Source organism: Marmota flaviventris, chromosome 6 (genome assembly GCF_047511675.1).
Source record: "Marmota flaviventris isolate mMarFla1 chromosome 6, mMarFla1.hap1, whole genome shotgun sequence".
Lineage (NCBI taxonomy): Eukaryota > Metazoa > Chordata > Mammalia > Rodentia > Sciuridae > Marmota > Marmota flaviventris.
In genome coordinates, this window is record NC_092503.1 from 82,008,951 (window position 1) to 82,034,005 (window position 25,055).

Here is a 25,055-nt window from a genome sequence, read left to right on the forward strand (position 1 = left end):
CTATACATGGATTTCCAGTTTTCTCAGCACCATTTGTTGAAGAGACTATATTTTCTCCAATGTATGTTTTTGGCACCTTTGTCTTGTATGAGATAACTATATTTATGTGTCAGTCCCATAGAACATAGTGGAACACTGGTCTCTTAAGACCTTGAAGGGCAGGAAAGAAGTTAGATAAAGAGCACCAAAACACAATTAGATAGGAGGAATCAGTTCTGTTTTTCTACAGCACAGTGCAGAAATTGTTGTTTACAACCATCTAGGATACATTTCAAAATAACCAGAAGGGTGTAAAAACGATTAATGTTTGAATAGGCAGAAGTACTTATTATTTTTATTTGGTCACTACATGTTTTATATATGTATAGAATTATCATACCATACCCCATGAAGATGTATAAATTATCTCAATAAATATAACAAAATGAAGTAAAATAAAATATGGAAAATATAGAAAAATCACCAAAATCATGGCTTTTGCTTTTTCCAGAGATAATCACACTGGCATGCTCTGTAACTATTTGTTTACTGTCCCATTGGCATAATGACTGAGATATTCAGTCAATAAAATCTTGATTTTATTCTGTTTTGAATTGCCAAACAACGTAGGCCCTGAGAAAATCAATGTCAGTAGTGTACAGAATCCTCTAAGAATGCTTTTTAGTATTTTTTTTAAATTTTTTATTGTTGGTTGTTCAAAACATTACATAGTTCTTGATATATCATATTTCACACTTTGATTCAAGTGGGTTATGAGCTCCCATTTTTACCCCATATACAGATTGCAGAATCACATCAGTTACACATCCATTGATTTACATATTGCCATACTAGTGTCTGTTGTGTTCTGCTGCCTTTCCTATCCTCTACTATCCCCCCTCCCCTCCCCTCCCCTCTTCTCTCTCTGCCCCCTCTACTGACATTCATTTCTCCCCCTTGTATTATTTTTCCCTTTCCCCTCACTTCCTCTTGTATGTACTTTTGTATAACTCTGAGGGTCTCCTTCCATTTCCATGCAATTTCCCTTCTCTCTCCCTTTCCCTCCCACCTCTCATCCCTGTTTAATGTTAATCTTCTTCTCATGCTCTTCGACCCTACTCTGTTCTTAGTTACTCTCCTTATATCAAAGAAGACATTTGGCATTTGTTTTTTAGGGATTGGCTAGCTTCACTTAGCATAATCTGCTCTAATGCCATCCATTTCCCTGTAAGTTCTATGATTTTGTCATTTTTCAATGCAGAGTAATACTCCATTGTGTATAAATGCCACATTTTTTTTATCCATTCGTCTATTGAAGGGCATCTAGGTTGGTTCCACAGTCTTGCTATTGTGAATTGTGCTGCTATGAACATCGATGTAGCAGTGTCCCTGTAGCATGCTCTTTTTAGGTCTTTAGGGAATAGACCGAGAAGGGGAATAGCTGGGTCAAATGGTGGCTCCATTCCCAGCTTTCCAAGAAATCTACATACTGCTTTCCAAATTGGCTGCACCAATTTGCAGTCCCACCAGCAATGTACAAGTGTACCCTTTTCCCCACATCCTCGCCAGCACTTGTTGTTGTTTGACTTCATAATGGCTGCCCATCTAACTGGAGTGAGATGGTATCTTAGGGTGGTTTTGATTTGCATTTCTCTGACTGCTAGAGATGGTGAGCTAAGAATGCTTTTTAAACTTATTTTCAATAGAAAACTAAGGTGATTACTCCTTAAGATGGTAAATACACTACAATCATGATGAGAAAATTCTTTCACTATGAAAAGAATGATAGAGAGGAATTAACATTTGAATTCCTCAGAGGACAGTCTTGAACTTGCTGGAACCTAGTCTTTATTGGAATGGCTGAAGCCAGAAAGCAAAAGGATCTGATTCCTCTCATTTACCACCAACTGGTGAAGACAGGGTATGTGCGTGCAGCGAGGAGCCTGAAGAAACAGAGTGGTCTGAAAGGAATCCTTCCTCAGCCTTTCACCCTTTTGGACATCTATACACACTGGCAACAGACCCCAGAGCTCGGCCAGAAGCTGAAGTCAGAGAAAGCTGCAGCCCTGCAAGCCAAGAAAACCCAAGGGTTATACATCACCATCAATTCAGAGAACTCAGAAGAGGAGGAGGAGGGGGAGGAGGAAGTTACCGAAACTGTCAAAGCCACCCCTAAACTTGCATCTACCAATGCCTCAGCAGTTGTGCCAGATTTACCATCAAGCATGAAAGAGAAGGCCAAGGCAAAGACCAAGAAAGCTGACAAGATGCTGAATTCTGTGCCACATCCTGCCTTAGTGCCCAGGAACTCAACATTATCCTCAGAAAAAAAACATCTTGGTCTCAGAAACAGAGGAAAGGGGCAATGTTCCAGAGCACAAAGCCACTGCCAAGCTTGGGACAGTGTCAGTGGTCCTTGACAACAGCTTCAGTGAGGATACCTTCAGCTACAGTGATGAGACAGATGTGGAGATGAATACCTCAGTAAAACCAGCTCAGATCAAAGCCACACCAGCTGGGACCAAGGAGTCTCCAGTGAACAGGGCAGCCCCAAGGCCTGGTAATTTGGAGGATATGACACCCCAGGTCAGAGCAGGGGCCTTGACCCCAGTTGGAGAAGCCAAGAAGTCAAAAGAGCAGTTGAAAATCAGCAAGAAATCATCCCAGAGTGATAAAGAGGTCCCTACAGTAACACCCAACCAGTTTCTCCTTCCAAGTTATGTGAACCTAGAGCTTCTCCAAGCCAATTCCCAGGCTTCAAAGTTCACTCTAAAGCCTGCAGCCTCTTTGTTTCCTCTACTCTGGTGAACAAAGATGACCCAGATGGCAGACTGGAATCTCAGCATGAAGGAGCCACTGTTTCCCTTAAAACAGATGCCACCAAGGAAAGCAGCAAGAAAGGCTTGAAACGAAAATTGTTGGGAGACCAGTCAATCCCCAAGAGCAAGAAGAAGAATCAGCCAGAGATCAGGGAAGGCCCAGAGGGAGCTATTTTATCAGAAAAGCCCTCTAGGCCTTCCAAAGGGACATCAAAGAGAGACAAAGCAAGTGGCAATGAAAAGGAGAAGAAGGGGAAGGGATCTTTTGATTCCCAAGGGGCCAACAATCAAGCCAGAAGGGGAGTGGGGGATGGTGAAGGTTGAGTTTGGAGATCAAAATGACCCAAGAAGCAGAAGAAAGAAGAAATCTGATAAAGCCCCTAAACTTGCTTCTACCAATGCCTCAGCAGTTGTGCCAGATATGCCATCAAGCATGAAAGAGAAGGCCAAGGCAAAGACCAAGAAAGCTGACAAGATGCTGAATTCTGTGCCACATCCTGCCTCAGTGCCCAGGAACTCAACATTATCCTCAGAAAAAAAAAAAAAAAAATCTTGGTCTCAGAAACAGAGGAAAGGGGCAATGTTCCAGAGCACAAAGCCGCTGCCAAGCTTGGGACAGTGTCAGTGGTCCTTGACAACAGCTTCAGTGAGGATATCTCTAGCTACAGTGATGAGACAGATGTGGAGATGAATACCTCAGTAAAACCAGCTCAGATCAAAGCCACACTAGCTGGGACCAAGTCTCCAGTGAACAGGGAAGTCCCAAGGCCTGGAATTTGGAGGCTATGACACCCCAGGTCAAAGTAGGGGCCCTGACCCCAGCTGGGGGAGCCAAGAAGTCAAAAGAGGAGTTGCAGAAAAACTGGTCTACTTGAGTTTCCTTGAACATTATGACCCTGTGGTTAGAATCTGTGGAGATATATCATTTACTATTATAAACAGCCATGCTACTGACATTTATATATAGTATATTTGAAGTTAGAAAAGACTTGCCTCATGTTGCAAATGTACCCTTTTTCCTGCTAGAGTTTAATATTTCCTGTTTCTTTGCTGTGGCATCTTAATTATTCTGTACTCTTTGCCATTTTCTTGAATACACTTAAAATAAAGACTTTATTTGTAGATCAATTTTAAGTTTGCAGAGAAGTCACCAAGTGTAAGTCAGAGATCTGCTATACCCCTTGCATGACTTCTCTTACCATTAGCATCTTTCATTGTTATGGTATATTTGTCAAAATTAATAAAGAAATATTGATATGTTAAAAACAAAAAGAAAAGAATGATAGATGCAGTTTTCAATTTAAATCAATTGTTAAGAACCCCAAAACAAAGTAATAAATATATGTTTGTCAAGAAATTAGGAAGTTTTATACTAAGCATCATACAAATGATTTTTTTAAAGACCCCCCCACAAGATTGCATTCAGCTGAAAACAGTTAAAGAGTTCCCAGGATGAGAAGAGACAAACTCACCTTTCAAAAATCTGGCTCATGGTCACAGCAGAGTTTATATGAATGTATTAAATTTGACACAAGTATATTATCTGCTATAATTTCAGTACTATAAAGTAAGTAAGACAGTATACATACCAGTAGCAGAAGACAAATGAATATAGAATAGTGTCAGTGAAAGACAAAGAACTGAGATGGATAGTCAGTAACATTATCATTGCATAGTTTATCCTCCAGATTTTGGAGCTTGACCTCTTGGTTCAATAACCTTGATACTCTCCTTACTGTGTCTCTAGTTAGGTTACTTAAACTCCCTGATCCTAACTGCCTCTTTAGCAAAAAAAAAAAATAATAATAATAATTATATTAACTAATAGTGTATGTGGGAAAATTAAATGACATAAAATTAGTAGCTATTTTAACAAAGAATGTTTGTGAAAGACTTGCGCTAAGTATGAAATACATTTGGAATAAGGTTTGATACATAAATTAGCTCAATAAATATCCATGACAATAATTGCCATTGAAGTTCTCATTGATCTTCATTAAATAGGACCTCTCCTCTGTCTGATATAAATATACATTACAGTATGTATATATGTGTGTAAATATACATACACAATTATTTTTTGAATTAGTAACTTCTTAGAAAAGTTTGAACATCATTAAAACTAAAGCCATTCTTCAGTTATTTGTGATATCATAGTATTCATTAAGTAATAAACTTTTTAAAGGACCTAAAGAACCAAGTATAAAAGCAATTAAGAAAAAATTAAATTGTTTTAGTTTCAAAAATTTGTTAAGATTTAAAAATATTTTTTAAAACTGAATCACACAATGGAATGCCCAGATCTTATATGCACATTTTGCTGAATTCTGACAACTGTATATACCCAAGTAACCAAACTAACAACCCCTCATTTTCTCCTATTCTCTCTCAAGTCAAGCACTGTTCTAATGTCTTTCACCATACATTAGTTTTGTCTGTTTGAGGACTTAACAGAAATGAAATCATATCACCCATGTTCTTTGTGTCTAGCTTATTTTGTTCAGCATAGTGGTATTTTTTAGTTTAATCTATGATAATTATATCATTTGTTCAAAACCTTTTATGGTTGAGTAGTATTCTACTGCATATATTTATGATACATTGATTCACTGATTCACCCATCAGTGGAAATATGTCTTTTTTTTTTAAGATTGATACTCTTAAAATTAAAGATACTAAGAATATTCATTCATATATGATTCTTCATGTAAACACACCTGCTGAATTGTGCGGCCATGTGGAAAGCGTATGATTAACTTCTGGAGAAACTGCCAGACTAGAACTGCTTCTGAATCCTTTTCTTCTTAAAATTGGCTGCAGTGCTTTTTGCTGTCTACTGTTAAAAATGCTAATAGTTTCCTTGTTTTTAATCAATATTAACACCTTGAAGGGCTATTAAAATAATTGATTGGGACAGTTCATGTGAGGTATTTAACACATACAACTGTACAAAAACTAGTTGTTGTTGTATTACTTTTGCTCTTATTATTTTTTTAAATGACAACAGACAGAATGCCTGAGTTTAAAATCCAGCTTTAGTATATATTCTTTCTGCAATCGCGATCAAGTTGCTTAAGTAAGTTTTGGTTTCCTTACCTATAAACCAGTTAGAAAGTATAAAAATTTTTCTCCTACTGCTACTGTAAAAATTAAATGAATATATGTAAATGAAAATTTTTTTGATGGGAATGGTGGGGTATGCCAAAGCCAGCCTCAGGAATTTAGGGGAGGCCCTGTCTCAAAAAAAAATATATATATATATATATATTTTAAAAAGAGATGGAAATGTAGCTCAGTGGTTAAGTGCCCCTAAGTTCAATCCCCAGTATCCCTCCAAAAAACAAAAACACACAAACTTTCTTTTCTGTACTTACTGCTATTCTCTAAACAATGTAATTCAATTAAACTTATTTCCTACATTACTTCCTGTTGTTAAATGCCAAGGTCTTTTCTTGTTTCCTCAGAATCTTTGACACAACTCTTACTACATAACAATTCAGTGCCTTTGCATTCTCTTATCCTCTGCTTATTTAATTTAAATCTACTTTTCAAGTCTCTCCTTTTACATCAAATCTTTTCAGGGATTTGCAACCTACCATGATCTTGGAACTCCTACAAAGAACATCATGTATTCATTTCAACACTGTGCTCTTTTTCAATTAGTCAGTGTGCCTTATCTATTTCTCTTTGAGATCTGTAACAGTGAATTTCCAAAAAATATCAGAGCTCTTATGAGAGATTAGTAATTAGTAATCATTTGAACAATTGCTGATTAGATGATATACCATGTCATACAATTAATTCAATTAGATTAGATAATAGTTTCAGATGATGTTATTAAATGTAGAGTACTTGATTAAAAGCTATTTAAATGCACATGTTCATATATTCTTGTTAAATTTCTTTCTCTTTACTAAAACATTTGTACCTGTTTTTGATTTCTTTTAATTGTGCTTTTTAATTCTACTAGTAAGACTCTAAGGAAATTAAATGAGCCAACAAAGGGAACACACATAATAAACCAGTCTCACTATCAAAATATGGAAATGACTTATGTTCTTTCTACACATTTGTCAAAAGTGACAAATAAAATGTTGTACAGATAAAAGGACTTACTTAGATCACTGGTACTCAACCTAGGTTGCATTTTAGAATCAGTTGGAGGGTTTGAACAATTCCAATGCCTACTACCTTACCCCAGAGACGTCTATTTAGTTGGATTGGTATAAGGTCTGGCAACAAGGTTTTAAAGGTTAGTCAGATAATTCTTTTGGGCAACTGGGGATGCCACTGGTTAGAGGTTATTCTTAGGATCTTCTCTAGTTCACTTTCTTCTCACATTTTTTCTTTATGAACATGCAGCCTGCCTGGAAATATTCAAGGCATTTATCTAAATATTCCTTTGCTGTCACCAATAGAACCTGTTGTACATGTATATACAAGTAGGGATGGCAAGATGCCTTTATTTTGAAAACTACATTATGGTAGTATCTTTCTGTATTTTCAGTAGGTAGAAATACCATTCACATACATTAGAGATAAGGTAATAACTAAAATATCATCCTGGCAAGGAGATAAGAGAGAAAGGAAGTCTGTAGCTACATTAACTATAAATGAGAGTCATACATACCTCACTGATGGACCCCAGATGATCAGCAAAGCTGTTTACTTCTGACAGAAGTAGAGATATAATAGATTTTCTCAACAAGCTGCAACTTCCTAGGGTTACCAGACTCTGAGAGATATAATGCTGCACCTGAAACTAAAAATAAAAATGACTAAGTTTCTACTTTATATCAAGTCAAATAAAAGTGTATTTAATGGGCATTTTCTAACACTTTCTACTAAGCTAAATGCTATGGGTAGTGCAAAAAAATGTCAACATAATTCTAGGAAGTCTCAAGCAAAATTGTAAAATAGACAAATTATAACAATCTAAGCACTATGACTTTATATAGCAGTTAAATTTTGAAATGTATGACAGGGTACTAAAATGAAACTTTTAACTGAAATATCAAAAGATAATATAATAGTTTAGATGATAGACTGTATGCAGAATGAATAAAGATGATAAAACAAGACACTTAAATCTTATCTGATGGATGGCAGACAGTTACAAAATGGTAAGATAAGTTTGAAGATGTCTTTGGGAAGAGCTATGGGTACTCTTTAAGTTCCACTTCCATACTGGACAGGGACAGGAGAGAGAGACTTCCCAACTTGCCACAGGTTAAAAAAAAAGCAGGGGGGAGCTTAATAGTGATGAGGAAAAAATGTGGGTTACTCAGAGTTTTTATATACAGGCAAAAACCATATTTACCATTAAATATATTTAAAAGGACAGTGGAAAAATAAGCTACATCTCAATAGTTATTAAGAGTAATGCCATTTAATTATTAAACACAATAAGGTATGTAAAACATGACTGGGATTTAATTTAATCTATCCTTTAACAAAGTGATGAGAAAGGAGGCTTCAAGTAGTATCTCAAAACACAGAAATAGTCATATACTTTGTCAGTGCTTTATATGAGCTTAAAATCATATTGAGAATACACTGTTTTCAATGAAAATAAATAATGCCACACGCAACTTATAAATGTCACCTTTGTGTCTTTGAGACTTCTCAAACTGATATTTTAATAGTATACATTAATTTAAAAAATTAGCCAAATAACAAAATGAATATAGAGTTCAATAGAAATATTGACTAAAAATATACACAGGCATAACTGGCTCTTAATAGTATTCTAATACCATTAGATTAAATTAATGCTGAAAACACATCAAGTTATTACCATAGGAAATCATAGATATTTATTTATCATTATTTCTTAATAATGTCATTGACTAAGATCCACGCCCTTCATAACTCTCCAGCACTATTAGACATTAGATTTCAGATTTTCACAACATTTTCATTTTTGTAATGAAGCAAAGTTTTCTCTTAGCTAACTCTAAAGACTTCTCATGATTATTTCACTGATGCTTTAATTGTGTACTTAAGTCCTTTCTCAATATTTCATTCTTTATGCAACAATTTAAGGTGAAGAAAAAGTTCAGAAAAATAAAAGATGCTTTAGAGAATAGTAATAAAATGATGATAGTAGTGATGGGGTTTATAGAACCTAGCATTATCTGATTCAAATCTCAGCTTCACTGCTCAGGAACTTATACTAGTAACTTACTTATTAACTTCTCTGTTTCACTTCACAGTGCAAAATCGCAATTGTGCTAGTAAATGTTCAGTGGAATGGTTGTGCCCACTAAGTTAAGCAGTAAAAATTCTTCAAATAGTGTCAGGCACCTAGTAAGTGCTCAATAATGAAATGTAACTTAGGACAGTAATAAAAAAGCACTTAAGTTTATATAACAATATTTTAATTAATTGACATTTGTAAAGTTAAATACTATAAATAAAATTTACTTTTCTTTTTTTTATTTCTCCAAATATTTTTTTATTGGTTGTTCAAAACATTACAAAGCTCTTGACATATCATATTTCATACATTAGATTCAAGTGGGTTATGAACTCCCATTCTTACCCCAAATACAGATTGCAGAATCACATCGGTTACACATCCACATTTTTACATAATGCCATATTAGTAACTGTTGTATTCTGCTACCTTTCCTATCCTCCACTTTTCTAGAGTTAATAAAATCCTGTTAGAGAACACTGATAAGGAGAAAAGAAAATTTCATCATAAAGAATTCTTCCACAGCTATGAATTATTATGTGTCCCCAACATGACTTAAGTATATATAGAGCAAAGACTATGTAACCCTTACTGTGGTTTAAAATTCTGTGACTATTATTATAAAAAATGGTCTCTATGCTTCCTTAAAGGATAATTGCTTCTTGCCTTTCTTAAATGCAGTGGAACTTTTTAGAGAGACTGGTGCGGAGGACAGGACTCAGGACAATATCATACAAGGCTATTGTATTGGAAACGCTAGAAGGATTTACTCAACACCCACATCCGTCTTTTCCTATCACCTCCTTCTGTATTTTAGAGGCTGAGTAACTATAATTAACTTCTCCCAGATTCCTCTGCAGTTAGGATTTTAGATATTAGCTGAGTTTTACCAACCAGAGCTCCGTATTTGAGCCCTATAAGTGAATTATGGAGGAAGAGAAGTAGGCATAGGGTGTACATTTGGTTGGGGCAGGTTATGGAAGAGGTAACTTAGTTCTGACTCATTTATTGCTAGTTCAGAAGCTACCTAATTATGCAGGTTCTTCATCAGAGCAGAAGTAGCAGCCACCTTGCTGGCACTATGGTTTAGGAAGTTATTTCTGAAACTTGACCTTCCAAAAGGTGCTTTGATCTTCAGCTGGAGGATTACAGAGTTCATTGCTACATTAAATTCTTGAAATATGCAAGGATAGAAATTCCTATTACATGCCTAATTAGTTTGCTTATATGAACTATGGAGAAGAGAGAAGCATCTTGGAGAATGGCTATGAATTATCATAAACTAAATCAGTTGGTGTTTCCAATCTTGTATTGCTGTTGTTCCAGATGTAGCTCTCTTCTGGGAAAGATCAACATTATCCCTGCTGTTTGTTAGGTAGGTTTTTATCTTGGAGTTTTTTATTATCCTAATTAAGAGACAAATGAACCAGTTCGTGTTCACCTAGTAGACAGCAACATACGTTTTCTGTCCTTTTTAAGATTATGTCAACCTGCTGGCCCTTTGCCATTATTTACATTCACAAAGATTCTAATCATACATATACTCCACAGGACACCATGCTGGAGTACTATGTTGATGTTATTATGATGATATAGCAGGATCTGTGCATGCCAGAAAGTAAAAAAAAATAAATCCCAGAATACAGGGGCCTGAGATACTTGGAAAGTTTCTGTGTAAGATGCACACTGTAATACTACTTCCAAAGTGAAAAACAAGTTGCTTTCGCTTGTATTTCTTATAATTAAGACAAAGATACGTTTGAAAGGTCTTTGTGGATATTTAAGGCAACATATATCCATTGGTCTTACCACTTGAATGCATATATTGAGTAAATCATAAAGCTTTAAATTCTGAAAATGGGCAAGAGTATTATATGAAGAACTCCAGCTGTTCTAAGTTGGAGAATGAGAAACTTTGACACTTAGATTTCATAAACAGTTCAATGTGCTTGGAGCTGATAAATATATGGAGACTGTAGCCCACCCCTGATAAGAAAATCACAAAGGAGGGACCAATCAGATTGTAATAATGCCAAACCTTTCTTGACAACTAAATATTATTATTTGATAAGAAAACAAAACAAATCTCTTTGCTTCTACTATTTGGCCCAACTTAGACTGAATGTCCACCTGATCACAGACTATCAAATGACTACACAACCAGAGCTACAAATTTGAACTGGGTGCTATCTAAAATCACATATGTAATACAACAATCCATCAAGTAATCATTAAATTAACATAATTTGGATAAATCAAGAACTAAAAGCAGAAGTAAGTTTTGTTTAATCTTCAGATACTTACAATTCCAACTAGGAGACCACTCCCAAAGGTTGGGTTACTGCAGGATATTTATGTTTCAAACCAGAGGTCAATATATACTTTTCATCCCATTTAAGATTATAACTACAGGGGTTCCTCTAAAAGCATATAATAGCACTAAGCCTTAGTATCATATTTTTAAAAATATATTTTTTTCATTTGAAGGTGGACAAAATACCTTTATTTTATTTATTTATGTGTGGTGCTGAGGATGGAACCGAGAGCCTCAAACATGCTAGGTGAGTACTCTACTGCTAAGCCACAACCCCAGCCCTAGTATCATATATTTAATAAATAATTTGAACAAAAACTTGCAACCCAAAAATTCAGACTATGCAGTACTAAGAGAGGCAGTACTGTAGTTAGCAGAATCAAGATACAAATGAATTTTCTAAGCTATAACAATAGGGCCAAGTAAGCTAAAATCAATGAATATACATGTAAAGGTATGTCTATTTAATTTCCTGTAGTCTGGTACAGAAAAGAAATAAAGATATTTAAAATACTTTTTACGTGCTAGGCTCCTATTCAGATTTTAGCTAATGACAACTAATGTCCAAAAGAATACAAAACCTTCAAGAAAGGATTAGTGGCACCTTCATAAAGGTCCTCATATTTCCCAGAAGAATCACATGTGGGCTTGGACCTGGGCAAACAAAGATTTCTGTTAGACTGTTAGACTTTGTCATTTTTGTAATGACTTGTTCAAACTAATCTAATTCTGAGAGTCTGGAAAGCTCTAGGGCTCTATCTAGAAGTTTTACAACAGCCATCTGTCAATATGCAGAGTGGATTGTGCTTATTTATGACCAACTTCTCCAAGACAACAGATTAATAAAATTTCATTTCCTTATCACTGTAAACTATGCAACATTTGAATGGAAGTCAAAAGTAAATAATAATAAAAGCACAGTGTTTTGTGTGCTCAAAAGGATGGAAGGAGTTATAAAATCATAAACCTTCATCAAAACAGTTTATATTCTTGAGCCAGTGCCATTTATTTAAAGATGCACATGCACTGCTAAAATCAGATACATCAAATCACACATCACATATGAATAATAAAAAAGACGTACGTGCTCGCAAGTTCACAAGTAAATTCAGCAAAGTAAATTTTAAAAATCAGTTTGGGACCAAAGGCACATATCACCAAATAAACAAACAAATAGTAGAGGTTGGTTATATGGAAAAATTATCTATGAATATGCATTAGGATTCTGAACCATTCCTTCTATTTCTATGATATCTATTGGTATAATTCTATTAATAAAAGAAACCAGGTTAAACAAACTAAGATGTCTACTGGAGCAACAGAAACTGTGCTGGTTTCTTTTAAGAATTTATGCAAAATAGTTGGAATACTCCATCCCCAACAACACTGATAATGACATCCCCCTGCCATCATGTATCTGAGGCATCACATTGCAAACTTTTCTGGAGGCATACAAACTTTGAAAGCCTACACAAGGATCCACAAAAAATGTTCAACAATTTAATATACTCTTTGAAGAGAATTTTCACTAGGTAAACAACTTTCACTGAAGAAAACAACTGCTAGTCTACACCATAAATTTCTATAAAGACCAGCACTATAAGCAAGCTGAAAAGTAAGGAAAATGAGACATACAGACATAAGGACAGATGTTATCAATGATAAATGTGCATGACTGATGCACCAATGTCTGTTTTCTACTTTCTGAAGCATGAAGAATTATGCCTTGATTTCTTTATTTTTCTATTATTTGGTAATTAATGTACATTAATTATAAAAACCAAGAACAATAACAACAAAACAACTCTGCATAGAACAAGAAAATAAATTAACAAACTAAGCCTGGGAGATTGGAAGCTGGGAAAATAAAAAGGTATGAAAACCTTTTTCTAGCAATCCTGCATGTATACTTATAAAATGTTTAAAATTACCAAACAGTTGGTCATGATTATTATTATTATTTTTTGTGGTGCTGGGGATCAAACCCAAGGCCTTGTGTATGAATTGATCATAATTTTTAACAAAAATCTGTGTTATAACAGTGGAGCTCAATAATTAGCAAGAAATTAGTAAGTTGAAATATCCAAAGGACTAACCATGAGCACTAACCCAGACTTTTAGCAAACTATCATGAGTAAGGGTCCCTACCACTCCAAAGAACTTAAAATGTCACTGCAAGAAAGTGAAGGTAAATGTTCCAAATTCAGCTGAAAGTAAGTATAAGAAACAATGTTCAAAGGTTCTCACTCATATAAAAATACATACACTTTGAAAGTAAATATTTTAGTTTAATTAAAGTCAATGTTAATGTATAAAAAACATTATAGTACTGAATATGGCTTTGACAAAATACTGGACTTAGACATCTAGTTTCAATATGAGAATGGTTAATGTCTTAAAAGGTCAACCCCTCTTGTATCCTCAGAACATATCTTTTCTTTCTTTCTTCCTCTTCTTTTTTTTGGGATATATCTTTTCTACTGCACAGAAATACTTTACATCTGTGTCAGAGAAAGATTCATACATAGGTTAATATTGAACTTTACAGACTCAGTAGCCTAACAAAGTACATTCCCTTAAACATTTAAATAACCACCATGTTCTGAGAGAAAATCATTTTGATAAGATACCTTAATGCAGATAAAAGAATACACCTTAATGTATTGCTTAATTTATAAGAAAGAACACAAGATCCTCAAATTTTAAAAGAGAGAAAATTAAAAGAAATAAATGGAATAAGACAAAGAATTTTTTGAAAATACAAAGCAGGGTTGCCTTGATGGAAAACAGTACCATCAACCTAGAATGTTCACCTAAGGTTTTGGTCCTAATAAAGTGAATAAGAGCTTGAGATTCCTTAAAATAAGTCTAAAGGGCCATATTATACGAAGGGGTCTGGTAAATATTTGTCCAGCAAAAGGAATCTCCAAGAATTAGTGATAACAATGTTGGTAGCAATACTATCAATAGCCACTCCTAAGAATCTGCACCGAGTCTCTAATTCAAGTTCATACTACTGAGTATTTGAGAAAAACCAAAACTGACAAATGAAGATAATTCTTTTGGCAACTGGAAGACAAAAATACAAAACAACTCCTGAGTAAAATGACTTCAATTTCAATTTTTGGTATTCTCATAATTTCAGACAAACATGGACTTATTATAAAAGTTTACCAGATTTTAAAATAAGCCATCTCCTATTAAATGTTAGTAAAAATAGAGTATCAAAGACATTAGACATTAGACTTACCAAATATGAAAGAGAAAATAGCTATAAATAAAACAAGGATTATTAAAAATAATACAAATAACTAAAAATGAGAAATAAAACATTAAAGTTTAAAATTTCATTAGACATAAATAGCAGATAATTTATAAAAATAAAGACTATAAAATATAAAGTAGATATAAGGAATCATCCAGATTCAGTAAGAGAAAGGAGTTGTAGTATATGAAGAGAAGCTAAGAGACAAAAAAAAGATAAGAAGGTCTATATTTAAACAGAGTTTAAAAAAAAAAGAAACAGAGATAGTTAGAGAAGACACAACAAGAAGGGGTATATTCTATGAATAAGGAACAATAAAAAGCACAGAACTAAAAAGCATTTTGTTTATTAACAAAAACACAATTAAACTGACAATATAATTAAGAGCAACAATGAAAACCATCTTTTGTTTATTATCTCAATACTATAACAAACTATGTATTAACCTGTAATTGTTACTCAGCAGAACTATTCTTCAAGAACAAAAAGAAAAACAAGGTATTTTTAACGTGTAAAATAGAAATCAATTTAACAGATAGAACATATAGAGGGGCAAATAATCAGACCCAGAAGTCTCTTTTTATATGGTGTTACAAACAGGCCTATGTCACTTTTCTTAGCTCTACTTATTTCAAAGTGTTTTATATATAATTTCATATTTCATTTTAGTCTGCATCAAAGCAAATTGTATCCTGATATTGGTGTTTTTTGGATATGTCAGTAAAACTAGAGTGTATATGTAGAAAAAAATAGTGAAATTAACGATCTCTGAAAGCTCATAATTAAAAGTAAACTCAAATTTGAAATGAATAAAATAAAGTAAGAAAACACAAAAGTTAGATATCATAAAAACTGAAAGTTCTTAAAGACGAAAATAGAACAAATGAATTACAACCAATCCTCCAAGTTTGGTTTTTTTTATCTTTATTTTTTGTTTTTATGTGGTGCTGAGGATCGAACTCAGTGCCTCACGCATGCTAGGTGAGCGCTACCACTTGAGCCACATGTCCAGCCCCAATCCTCAAAGTTTTAAGTGAAGAAATCTTCTCATAAGCAACAAAAGATCAGACAGAAGATATGGAAGGGCTTCTTCATGTAACAAACAAAACTGATGCACTAAATCCAAGCCAAGATATATATATAAGAAATAGTTAATCCCAAATAAAAAGCAAAGCTCTTATTACTTCTGAAGGCATTAAATGCTGGGTCTCCTTAAGAAAGGAAAAATAGTGTCCACATTCCAGTTGTATAGTATCTCTGAACTCAAAGATGATCAAAGACATTGTTTTGTCTTTCAAAACATTGCAGAATAAAGTCAAGAAGAAATAATTCTATCAAGTTTCTAATTTCAAGGGCTTTTGTGAACCAAATTCACTGAATAGAAAAAGTGGTTCTCTTATTGTCTATATTCTTTTTGTTCATTTACACCAAGGATAAAATGTATAGTAAGAACAGAATTGGGCAACAGAGTGAATGCTGGTAGCAGTAAAAATGAACAAATAACAAGACCCCAGAATCATACAACGATAAATATAATAAGAATTACAGCTTGCCTAAATAATATATTGGATCTTGGCATTTATATGTACAAGGAAATATACATAGGTACACATTATACATATAAATATACATATATGTGCTATATATATGATAAGTACAACACTGAGTAAAGCAAAGCAAGTTACTAGAAAATATTTATGGCATAATTCAATTTACGAAAGTTTGAAAACAGATAATGCTAAACTATGTAATTCAGAAATTCAAATAGAGGTGATGTTACTATTATTAAAAAGAAATTCATAGTATAAAAGTAAAAAATCTTTAATCTTCAGAGTGAGAGAGAGGTGACATGGGGAGTGGTGTTGGCTGTTTTCATTTTTCCTGTGGGGGTGCTGGTTACACAGATGTTCATTTTTAAGCATTTGTTAAAATAAGGATGTGCATAAATTATATTTGCAATTATGAGGTCTAAAAATTATCACACTCTAGTCATAATAAGAGGACATAACAGAAATTGAACCTAGGAATTGACACTTCTTGATACTGACATCAGTATCAAGAAGGCAATCTTTTTGATACTGACATTAGTATCAAGAAGGCAATCCAACAGGGAGCTTGGTAGAAGAGTCAGGCCTTTAGCATGTTCAACAATAGGTTTTCCTACAAGGAGATCCTATTTAAATTAGCAAAATAAAAGTTGTAATCTTCTCTTGGAATATAATAAAATAGGAAGCCATAATGAAAATACATGTAAGGAAGCAAGAAAAGGTTGAATTTTAGGGGCATATTCTTTTGGATAGACCTAATAAATTTTGCCTGTGCTTGGAATACAGAATTTCAGCAGGCACCATGTTATTTCCCTTAGGGACTCCATTGCCTCTTCCTTTCCTACCCAAAGGAGAAAGGTAAAAATTGGGAATTTGTTTTGCTCAAATAAATAAAATTATTTTTTAAGAATAAAGTTATTTCTTAAGAATCCACATACTATTGATTGATTGATTGATTGATTGTAGTCCTGGGGATTGAACCCAGGGCCTCATGCATACCAATAAGCACTCTACCACTGAGCCATATCCCAGTCTCCCAACTGTCCTTTAATCAACACTCCCTGTACAGCATCCCTTGAGAAAATAAAAGAAAAAATGAGAGTGATTATAGGAAGAGAAAGTGAGATTTGCTCATCTTAAAATGTCAGTAACTTCTTTTATGTGTCAAGTATGCAGCAGTCAGAGTCAGGGACCTGCACAATGTGCAAAGATAACCAGCAGAAGAGTGGCCTGGGGAATGCTGTGTCAGGAAGGTGGCACGGAAATGCCAAGAGATGATTTTCTCTGACTCCCAGGGCTCTATTTGATTTTCTTTCACCACATCTGGGTCGTTACTTTCCTTTGGTCTATGGGTTGACTTCTACTGAGCCAAGACAGATTTATTGTCTGCCAGAGGCCAAAACTAATTTCTGAGTGTGCCCTGACTATATACAGCACTGGCACACAGCCCTTTAGGGTATCTCCCTAATACCTTTTATGTCACTTCTGTTGAACACTTGAAGTATGGGACTAATATTTTATGACCAAGATGTTTTTTATTAACACAAAAGGGTTACTGCTTCTTTCCTTGTTGACATTATAGACTAATCAGTTCTCCTTTTCTGTAATTGTAAAAGGTTGCTTTGTTTTGCCCTTGATTTCTACATTTTCTAGAGTAGTAAGATCACTTATGCTTTTTCTTTTGTTAGCAACACTGCAGTTTTCAACTGAGTAACTTCATCTGTTTCTTCCTCATACATAGCAAAATGTGTGCCGTTTTACCTTTTCTATAGACACATAACTGTAAATACAAAATAATTTCTAAATAATATAAGCAGCTGAATTAAGCTAAAATACAGTCTTTCCAAGATGTCTTAATACATTGTCAATGCAATTTGAGGCTTTTTATGCTTTCTCTTGTGAATAGATATTTTGAATCATTATTAGTAGAAGATATTTAAACTGTTATTGATAAATTCTGAGCTTCGATTTATCATTTCAGTGTTCTTGGGCCCATATCCAATCCAAAATTCAATTTCATTCTGTTATCAAAGACACTAAGTCAAACTTTTAGAATGAGAGCTGAAACAGGTATATATTCACTAAACGATGCTTTGGGCTGTACACATTGTCATTATTAACACTACTGTTTGGAACAACCCATTGTTTAATGCTTAATTTCAATCTGTCTTGATGAAATTCTTGCCATCATTTGAATGTTTTTTGTTTTATAGACTAATTTTTCTTGCTCATTCAGGATATATTTTATAACATTGTCCTTTTTCACATAAACTGGCAGACTCCACTTGTTACTACACAGAGGAGAATATAAATATTACCTCTTTTATACTCAGACACCATTGTAATTCTGTACATTATTATATCAATACAAATTTATGAAGATCATGTCTTTGAAAATCTTTTTTGAGAAAGGAAATATGCTTTTGTGCCTTCAGTTGCATTAGCAAAGACAGAAACACATGTCTTATAATCACTAACTTCCAAAAGTTCTGTTATTATATGTTTCTATTAATGCATTATAGTTATACATAATAGTACACGTAATATAATTTGATCCATTTCAGTCCCCAGTACTTCCACTTACCCTCTTATCCTCCCTTCCCCATTCCCATTCCACTATTCTACTGGTCTTCCTTCTATTTATTTATTTATTTTTAATTGGTGCTTTGAAATGTTTTAGTTCATTAGCATATAAACTTTGAAGAAGACAGCTGAAGAACTGTGTTGCAGAGGCTGCCTGCCTGCACACCACAGCCCCTTCCTTTTCCTACAAGCACAGTGCTATACCATATTTGACAGCTTCCTGGCAGTCAGGGATGGCCTGTGACCACTGTTCAAGTTCTGGATAATGGACATTCTTGCATTTACAACTGCTCTTTGCAACAGGTTTTTTTTTTTTAATCCAGAGTGCCAGATGGGGAATGGGTGTCCCTGCCAGATACTGACAGATCTACAGGAAGGTGACTTCTGAGCATGACAGATGTGAGCGACCATCCATTTACTGTGGATGGCATGGCTGGAAGTGAAATGGTGGATGTCACTAGGCTCCAGAATTGCATGCAACTCCTTGTGGTGTCCACTCACCCTGATCCAGCTCTTGGTGGGCTGTATGGGGTCAGGAGTAGTCTTACTCTGGGTTTTTCACTCTTCACCCTCAGCAAAGAAACTGAAGAAAAGGACATTAAATGCAGTATAGTCAGTGTGAGTGCTCAAGTATTTCCAGGATCAACGACAGTGGTAAGTTATCTCCATGTTTCTAATATTTTTAATAGTGAGGTTTTTTTAAATTTATCTCATTACAAAAATGCAGTGTCTTTGGGGAAGGGACCCAGCCTCGTGGTCTGCTACTTTCCAGGTGTTCTTTATCACTTTGATAGGACTTTTCAGTCTGCAAAAATGCTTTGTCTTGGCATGCTTCAAGACGGTATGATTTGGGTTGCTTTGTATTTTGTTAATGTTTACATGTATCTTGCATTTCTCTGAAAACTAAATAAAGTTTTTGTCCTTTTAAACTATAAATAAATAAATAAAACCTTATCAATGTTTTAATGAATACTACTTTTTCTCATAAAGTGAGTAGCTAAGCAAAGACCCTGAAACAGATACTAAACCATCAAATGCTTTTAAAGTCATATACACGTGCCAGAACAATATACAAGATTTGTAATCAAGCACTCCTACTCAAAAGTATATTTCAGCAATGACTAACTATCCAAAGTTTTTGCTGTTGTTGTTGTTGTTTTTTGTTTGTTTGTTTTATACCAGGGATTGAACTCAGGGGAACTCAACTACTGAGCCACATATCCAGCCCTATTTTGTATTTTATTTAGACACAGGATCTCACTGAGTTGCTTAGCACTTCACCATTGCTGAGGCTGACTTTGAACTCTCATTCCTCCTGCCTTAGCCTCCTGAGCTGCTGGGATTACAGGCATGTGCCACGGCACCTGGCTTACAAAGTTTTGTTTTGTTTTGTTGTATAAACCTGTACATAAAGAGATATGTTGACCTACTATATTGTCATTAAATAGGTTAACAGTTAAACTAAGGTGAGAGAATAAGGGAAAAAAAATAAGAAAACACCGAAGCAGTAACTGTTGTTGAATTCATTTCATTCTTTACCTGCATTTGTAGTTGGGAAGACTCTTAGTATAAATCTTTCCTATTTCCCCAGTAACTAATCCATTTGACAAACTTCCCTTAACAACCATTCCATGAAACAATGGTGTTTTAAAATTTATGGACCCAAGTTCACTGACATTCCTCCTAATGAATGGGAAAATCTATATTATTTCTTCTTGAAGCTGGGTAGATTGTGACTAGTCAATCAATGGAGCATGGTGGGAATGATGCTGAGTAAATCTCAAGGATAGGTCATATGAAGCTTGCAGCTTCTGCTTTGCCTACTAGATTAGTAGTAAAAATAAGCATTTTGACTAATGAGGAGGCCACCATGCTAGGAGGAAGCCAAATTAGACCACGTGTGATAAATTCTGCTGAAAATCTCTAATTTTCATATTGTTTGAAATATATTAATTGCAGATATCCCAATCTAATACTTATTATAAAATACCAGCTGGTTTCAAATATAACTGCTCTACTAATTAATGATAACTAAATAGGGTTTCATCTCACCATGAAAAGAAATTTATAAAAGAAAAGTATGTTTGAAATAACCAGTGACATATTGCCCTTGACTCCACATGCAGGGGTTATATAAGGACCAATATGATGACATTATATTATATAACAGTCAACTAATCCATATGACTAATATTAAAATAAATTTACAAAGCTTATTTAAAATTTCAAATGGTTTAAAATAGAACTAAATCCTAGTCTTTTTTCTAATTTGTATTGATTAACTTGATCAACTTTTAGAAGAGATGGATACAATCCATCTTCTGCAAGTTAAATCAATAAAAGAGTATCCTTTTTACTGATGACATTTTGACAACTAAGTAGCTGAAAAAACTTAAAATGAAATTGTGGCGTTTGATTACCATCAAATGGATGCCACTGGAGAACATCATGCTAAAATGTACAAAACCCAACTCAGAATGTCAAGGGTTGAATGTTTTCTCTCATAATCATAATGTAAAGCAAAATAAGGGAGTAGGGGAAAAGCAGGCCCCATGAAAATGGAAGGAAGATCAGGGGAGTGGAGTAAGGGGTTCAGCGACAGAAATGGGGAGAAGAGGTAGAATGATGTTGATCAAATTATACCAAGTGCATGTGTGAACATACCATAGTGAATGTATACCTATAAAGTTTCTATGTATAAAGTATGTAAAGCTTTCAATATACCTATAAAGTACCAATTTATATATATAGATGGGGGAAAGGCCAGTGGAACAGAGGAGAGGGATAAGGAGGAAAGGAGAAGGGAAGAGAGGACAGAGATACGGGGGACTGAAATGAAGCAAATTATATTCCATACATGTGTGATTATGTTAAAATGAAATTCACTATTATGAATACTAAAATACTCTAATTAAAACATATAAAATTAAAACTGTTGGTTAGTTGTGCTATGAAAATCAAATTAGGATTAACTATGCTAAAACTGAAATTGTGAATTGACCAGACACTAGCTAGAATACCAATAGATCATCATCAATTACTTTAGGAAGAAGACAGCTAATTCAATAAGCCAGAAGTACATTTTACGGTGTTTTTCTCCCTCTGGGTTCATAATGATAGATGTTTCTTCAAAATGTTCAGCAGGGACTAATTACATAACAGCTTTTTATGGATGCATGGGTGCCTGTTCTGAAATTTTTCTAAGAAATACAATTCTTTTGAGGAAAAAATCTAGCTATGCTCCATAAGCACTAATGTTACCATCATCTATGCTGAAAAGGTAAGATGATTTGGCAGGGGTGACACTCTGAAGATTTGAGTCATTTCTTAATTCTTCACAGGTGAGTGTAAATTTTCTGCTTAGCTGCCAAGTGGCCAAAGTGTGTGAAGTTTAGCTAAAACTACATAATATCAATACCTCAGATATTCACGAGAGAGGTCAATATTACCTAAAGCCTCAGATCCAATAGTTACTAGTTCTGCTGACATTCCAGTGCATGCCTTCTTTTCAGTTCCTCTCAGACTTCACTGTGCCAGTTTTCTGCAATGTCATTCCTTCATCACTGATCAGTGTGTCTGAGTCCCTAAGTCCTCATGTTAGCAAGGTCAGATACATAGTACATGGAAAATAAGAGAGCGAATGAAAATCACCTAATACCTTATCAAAAACTAGGCTGAAACAATCAATATTTAACAAAAAACAGTCAACAAATCATTCCACTGACACCTCTAATTTCAGCTAAATATCACCTTAGGTCACTTCTAAGCAATATATCTGACCTATACTAGTCATCTTGCCTTTAGAAATGTTTCCACTGAGTTATGATTTAATGCTATGCCCTTGAATGACCAGGAACCAATAAAACAGATTAACAGTTGAAGAATTAATGTTCTTACTAATGTTCACAAACCATGGCTGCAGACATTATCCTTTTGTAAGATATGAATCTAGAATCCTGGACATAATTTGCCTATATTTGTTATTTGTAACTTTTGGCTCCTCACATCAGCAATGGAACCCTCAGAATAAGGAAAACCTGCCTATATGACAGTCTTGGTTGTTGGTAGAAGGTGTAACTGCCGACAGTGCACCCCATTCTGCAGTCTGTGTTGCTGGGGTGATGGGACATGGTGCAGGTTTGTTAAGGAGTTAAAAATGTAACAGCAAGGGTCAGTTAGGTCTAAGTAATAGTCAAAGGGGACTTAAAAGGAAGAAATGAACTCATGCTATTTGATACAGTGGGCCTAGGACATAATCCTTATAATATATTAAGTTGTAGGCAGGATTCCATTTTGAGAAAGTAAAAATAAACACAGCTTCCAAACAGACCATGATGTTCCTAAGAAAGGCCAAATAATTTTCTAACAGAATAAAGCCAGATCATAACATAGCTATAAATATGACTAACAATGCCTCCTTTTGCATGATTGCAGCTTTCTTACCAATTAATACTGGACCCTGCTTTGTTCCTCCCATTTTACAAAGAAAGATTACTGAGATATTAATTTGGAAACTCGCCTCTGCTTCTTCACAGCAACCAAATTTAAAGCAAATACTAGCTACCTAATCTTTGAGTTATGCAGTACAACCTCAAACCCCATATGAAAAGCTCCTCCCAACTCCCCTTCCTGAGATCCTCCTAAGATTCCTCTGGGTTCATACACTAAGTATACTAACTTTAATTGGAGGTATATACTGTTGGCTTTTAGCTAGTGGGTTTCTACAAATCAAATTGAAAGTCTTGGGAAAAATCTTCCCATATTTAAAAATATCTAAGACAGGAGATTTTCTAGTCCTACTTTTTAATCCACTCTAAAATATTATTAAAAAATTATCACCTTGATGCACATAAAAAAAATTGAAGTGCATACAATGGCATTTTAAAATTAAGCAGTCAGGCATGGTGGTACATGCATTTAATCCCAGAAACTCAGGAGGCTGAGGCAGGAGGATTGCAAGTTCAAGACTAACCTCAGTAACTCAGCCACATGCTCAGCAACACAGAGAAACACTGTCTCAAAATTAATAACAGAAAGGACTGAGATGTAGCTTAGTAGTAAAGCATCCCTGGGTTCAATACCCAGTAGCAAAACAAACAAACAAAAACCAGACATCAGCAAATAGATAAAGGTCTGTAAACGGTTTATGCCAGAATAATAAATGAAAAAGCCTAATAAACTAATGGTGGTAGTTAAAAGGAAATGGAAGGAAGATATTGATAATATGATCTTAATGTAGAAAATCACAGATTCCACAAAAAACTGTTAAAACTGTTAAAAATAAAGTAGTAGGATACAAAATCACCTAATAATACTCAATTTTATAATTTTCTATATGCTAACAAACTATTTGGAAACAAACTAATAAAACAATGCTACTCATATTAGCATAAAAATAAAATACAGAGAATTAAATTTAACAAAGTAAGTAAAAGATCCACATACTGAAAACTATAAAAGATGATGAAGATACTGAAAATGATACAAATGAATAAAAAATATCTCATATATATTTATTGAAATAATTAATATTGTTAAAATATTCATTTAATATTAATCCAAATAGTTGAACTGGAAATATTTGAATATCTCATACTATCCAAAGCAATTTGCAGATTCAATATAATCTCTATTAAAATTCCAATGTCTTTCTTCAGTAAAATAGAAAAGTCAACCCTAAAATTTATATGAAACCACATAAGACCCCAAATAGCCAAAGGAATTTTAACCAAAAGCAACAGAGCTAAAGGCGTAAAGCATCTGGTTTTAGAATAAAGTATGAAGTTATAGTAATCAAAACAACACGATTCTGGTATAAAATATGAATACACTGGCCAAAAGAATAAAACAGCTAAGAAACAAACTTACACATTTATGGTCAATTAATTTTCCACAAAGGTCTTAAAATATACAATGGAGTAAGGACAGTATCTTAACTGGTTCTGTGAAAACTATATATCCACATATAGATGAGTGAAAAGGGACCCTAATCTCATCCCTTATTTTAGAATAAACTCTAAACATATTAAAGACTTAAATATAAGACTTGAAACTATAAAATTACTAAAAGGAAAATTTCTCAAGAGAAAATTCCATGATATTGGATTGGGCAGATTTCTTGGATACAACATCAAGTCAGAGGCAAGAAAAGCAAAAATAGACAAATGTGATGTTAACAAACTAAAAAGTCTCTGCAAAGCAAAAGAAACAAAAAAATGAAGAGACAATTCACAGATTAAGATAAAATACCTGTAAATAACATGTTGGGATAAAATATCTGTAAATCACACATTTAATAAAGATCTAATATACAAGAACTTGATTCTTCAAGAGAATTAAGCATATTTTA

The 25,055-nt window shown here is 34.2% G+C and overlaps 1 protein-coding gene across 1 annotated transcript in view; it reads right to left on the reverse strand.

Annotated features, from left to right (window-relative positions):
• Positions 1–25,055, reverse strand: part of Mei4 (meiotic double-stranded break formation protein 4) — a 172,658-nt gene that overhangs the window by 56,846 nt on the left and 90,757 nt on the right. The window contains exon 4 of the mRNA XM_027928003.2: positions 7,429–7,560. Coding sequence (XP_027783804.2) covers positions 7,429–7,560 — 132 coding nt within the window. The remainder of the gene's footprint in view (positions 1–7,428; positions 7,561–25,055) is intronic.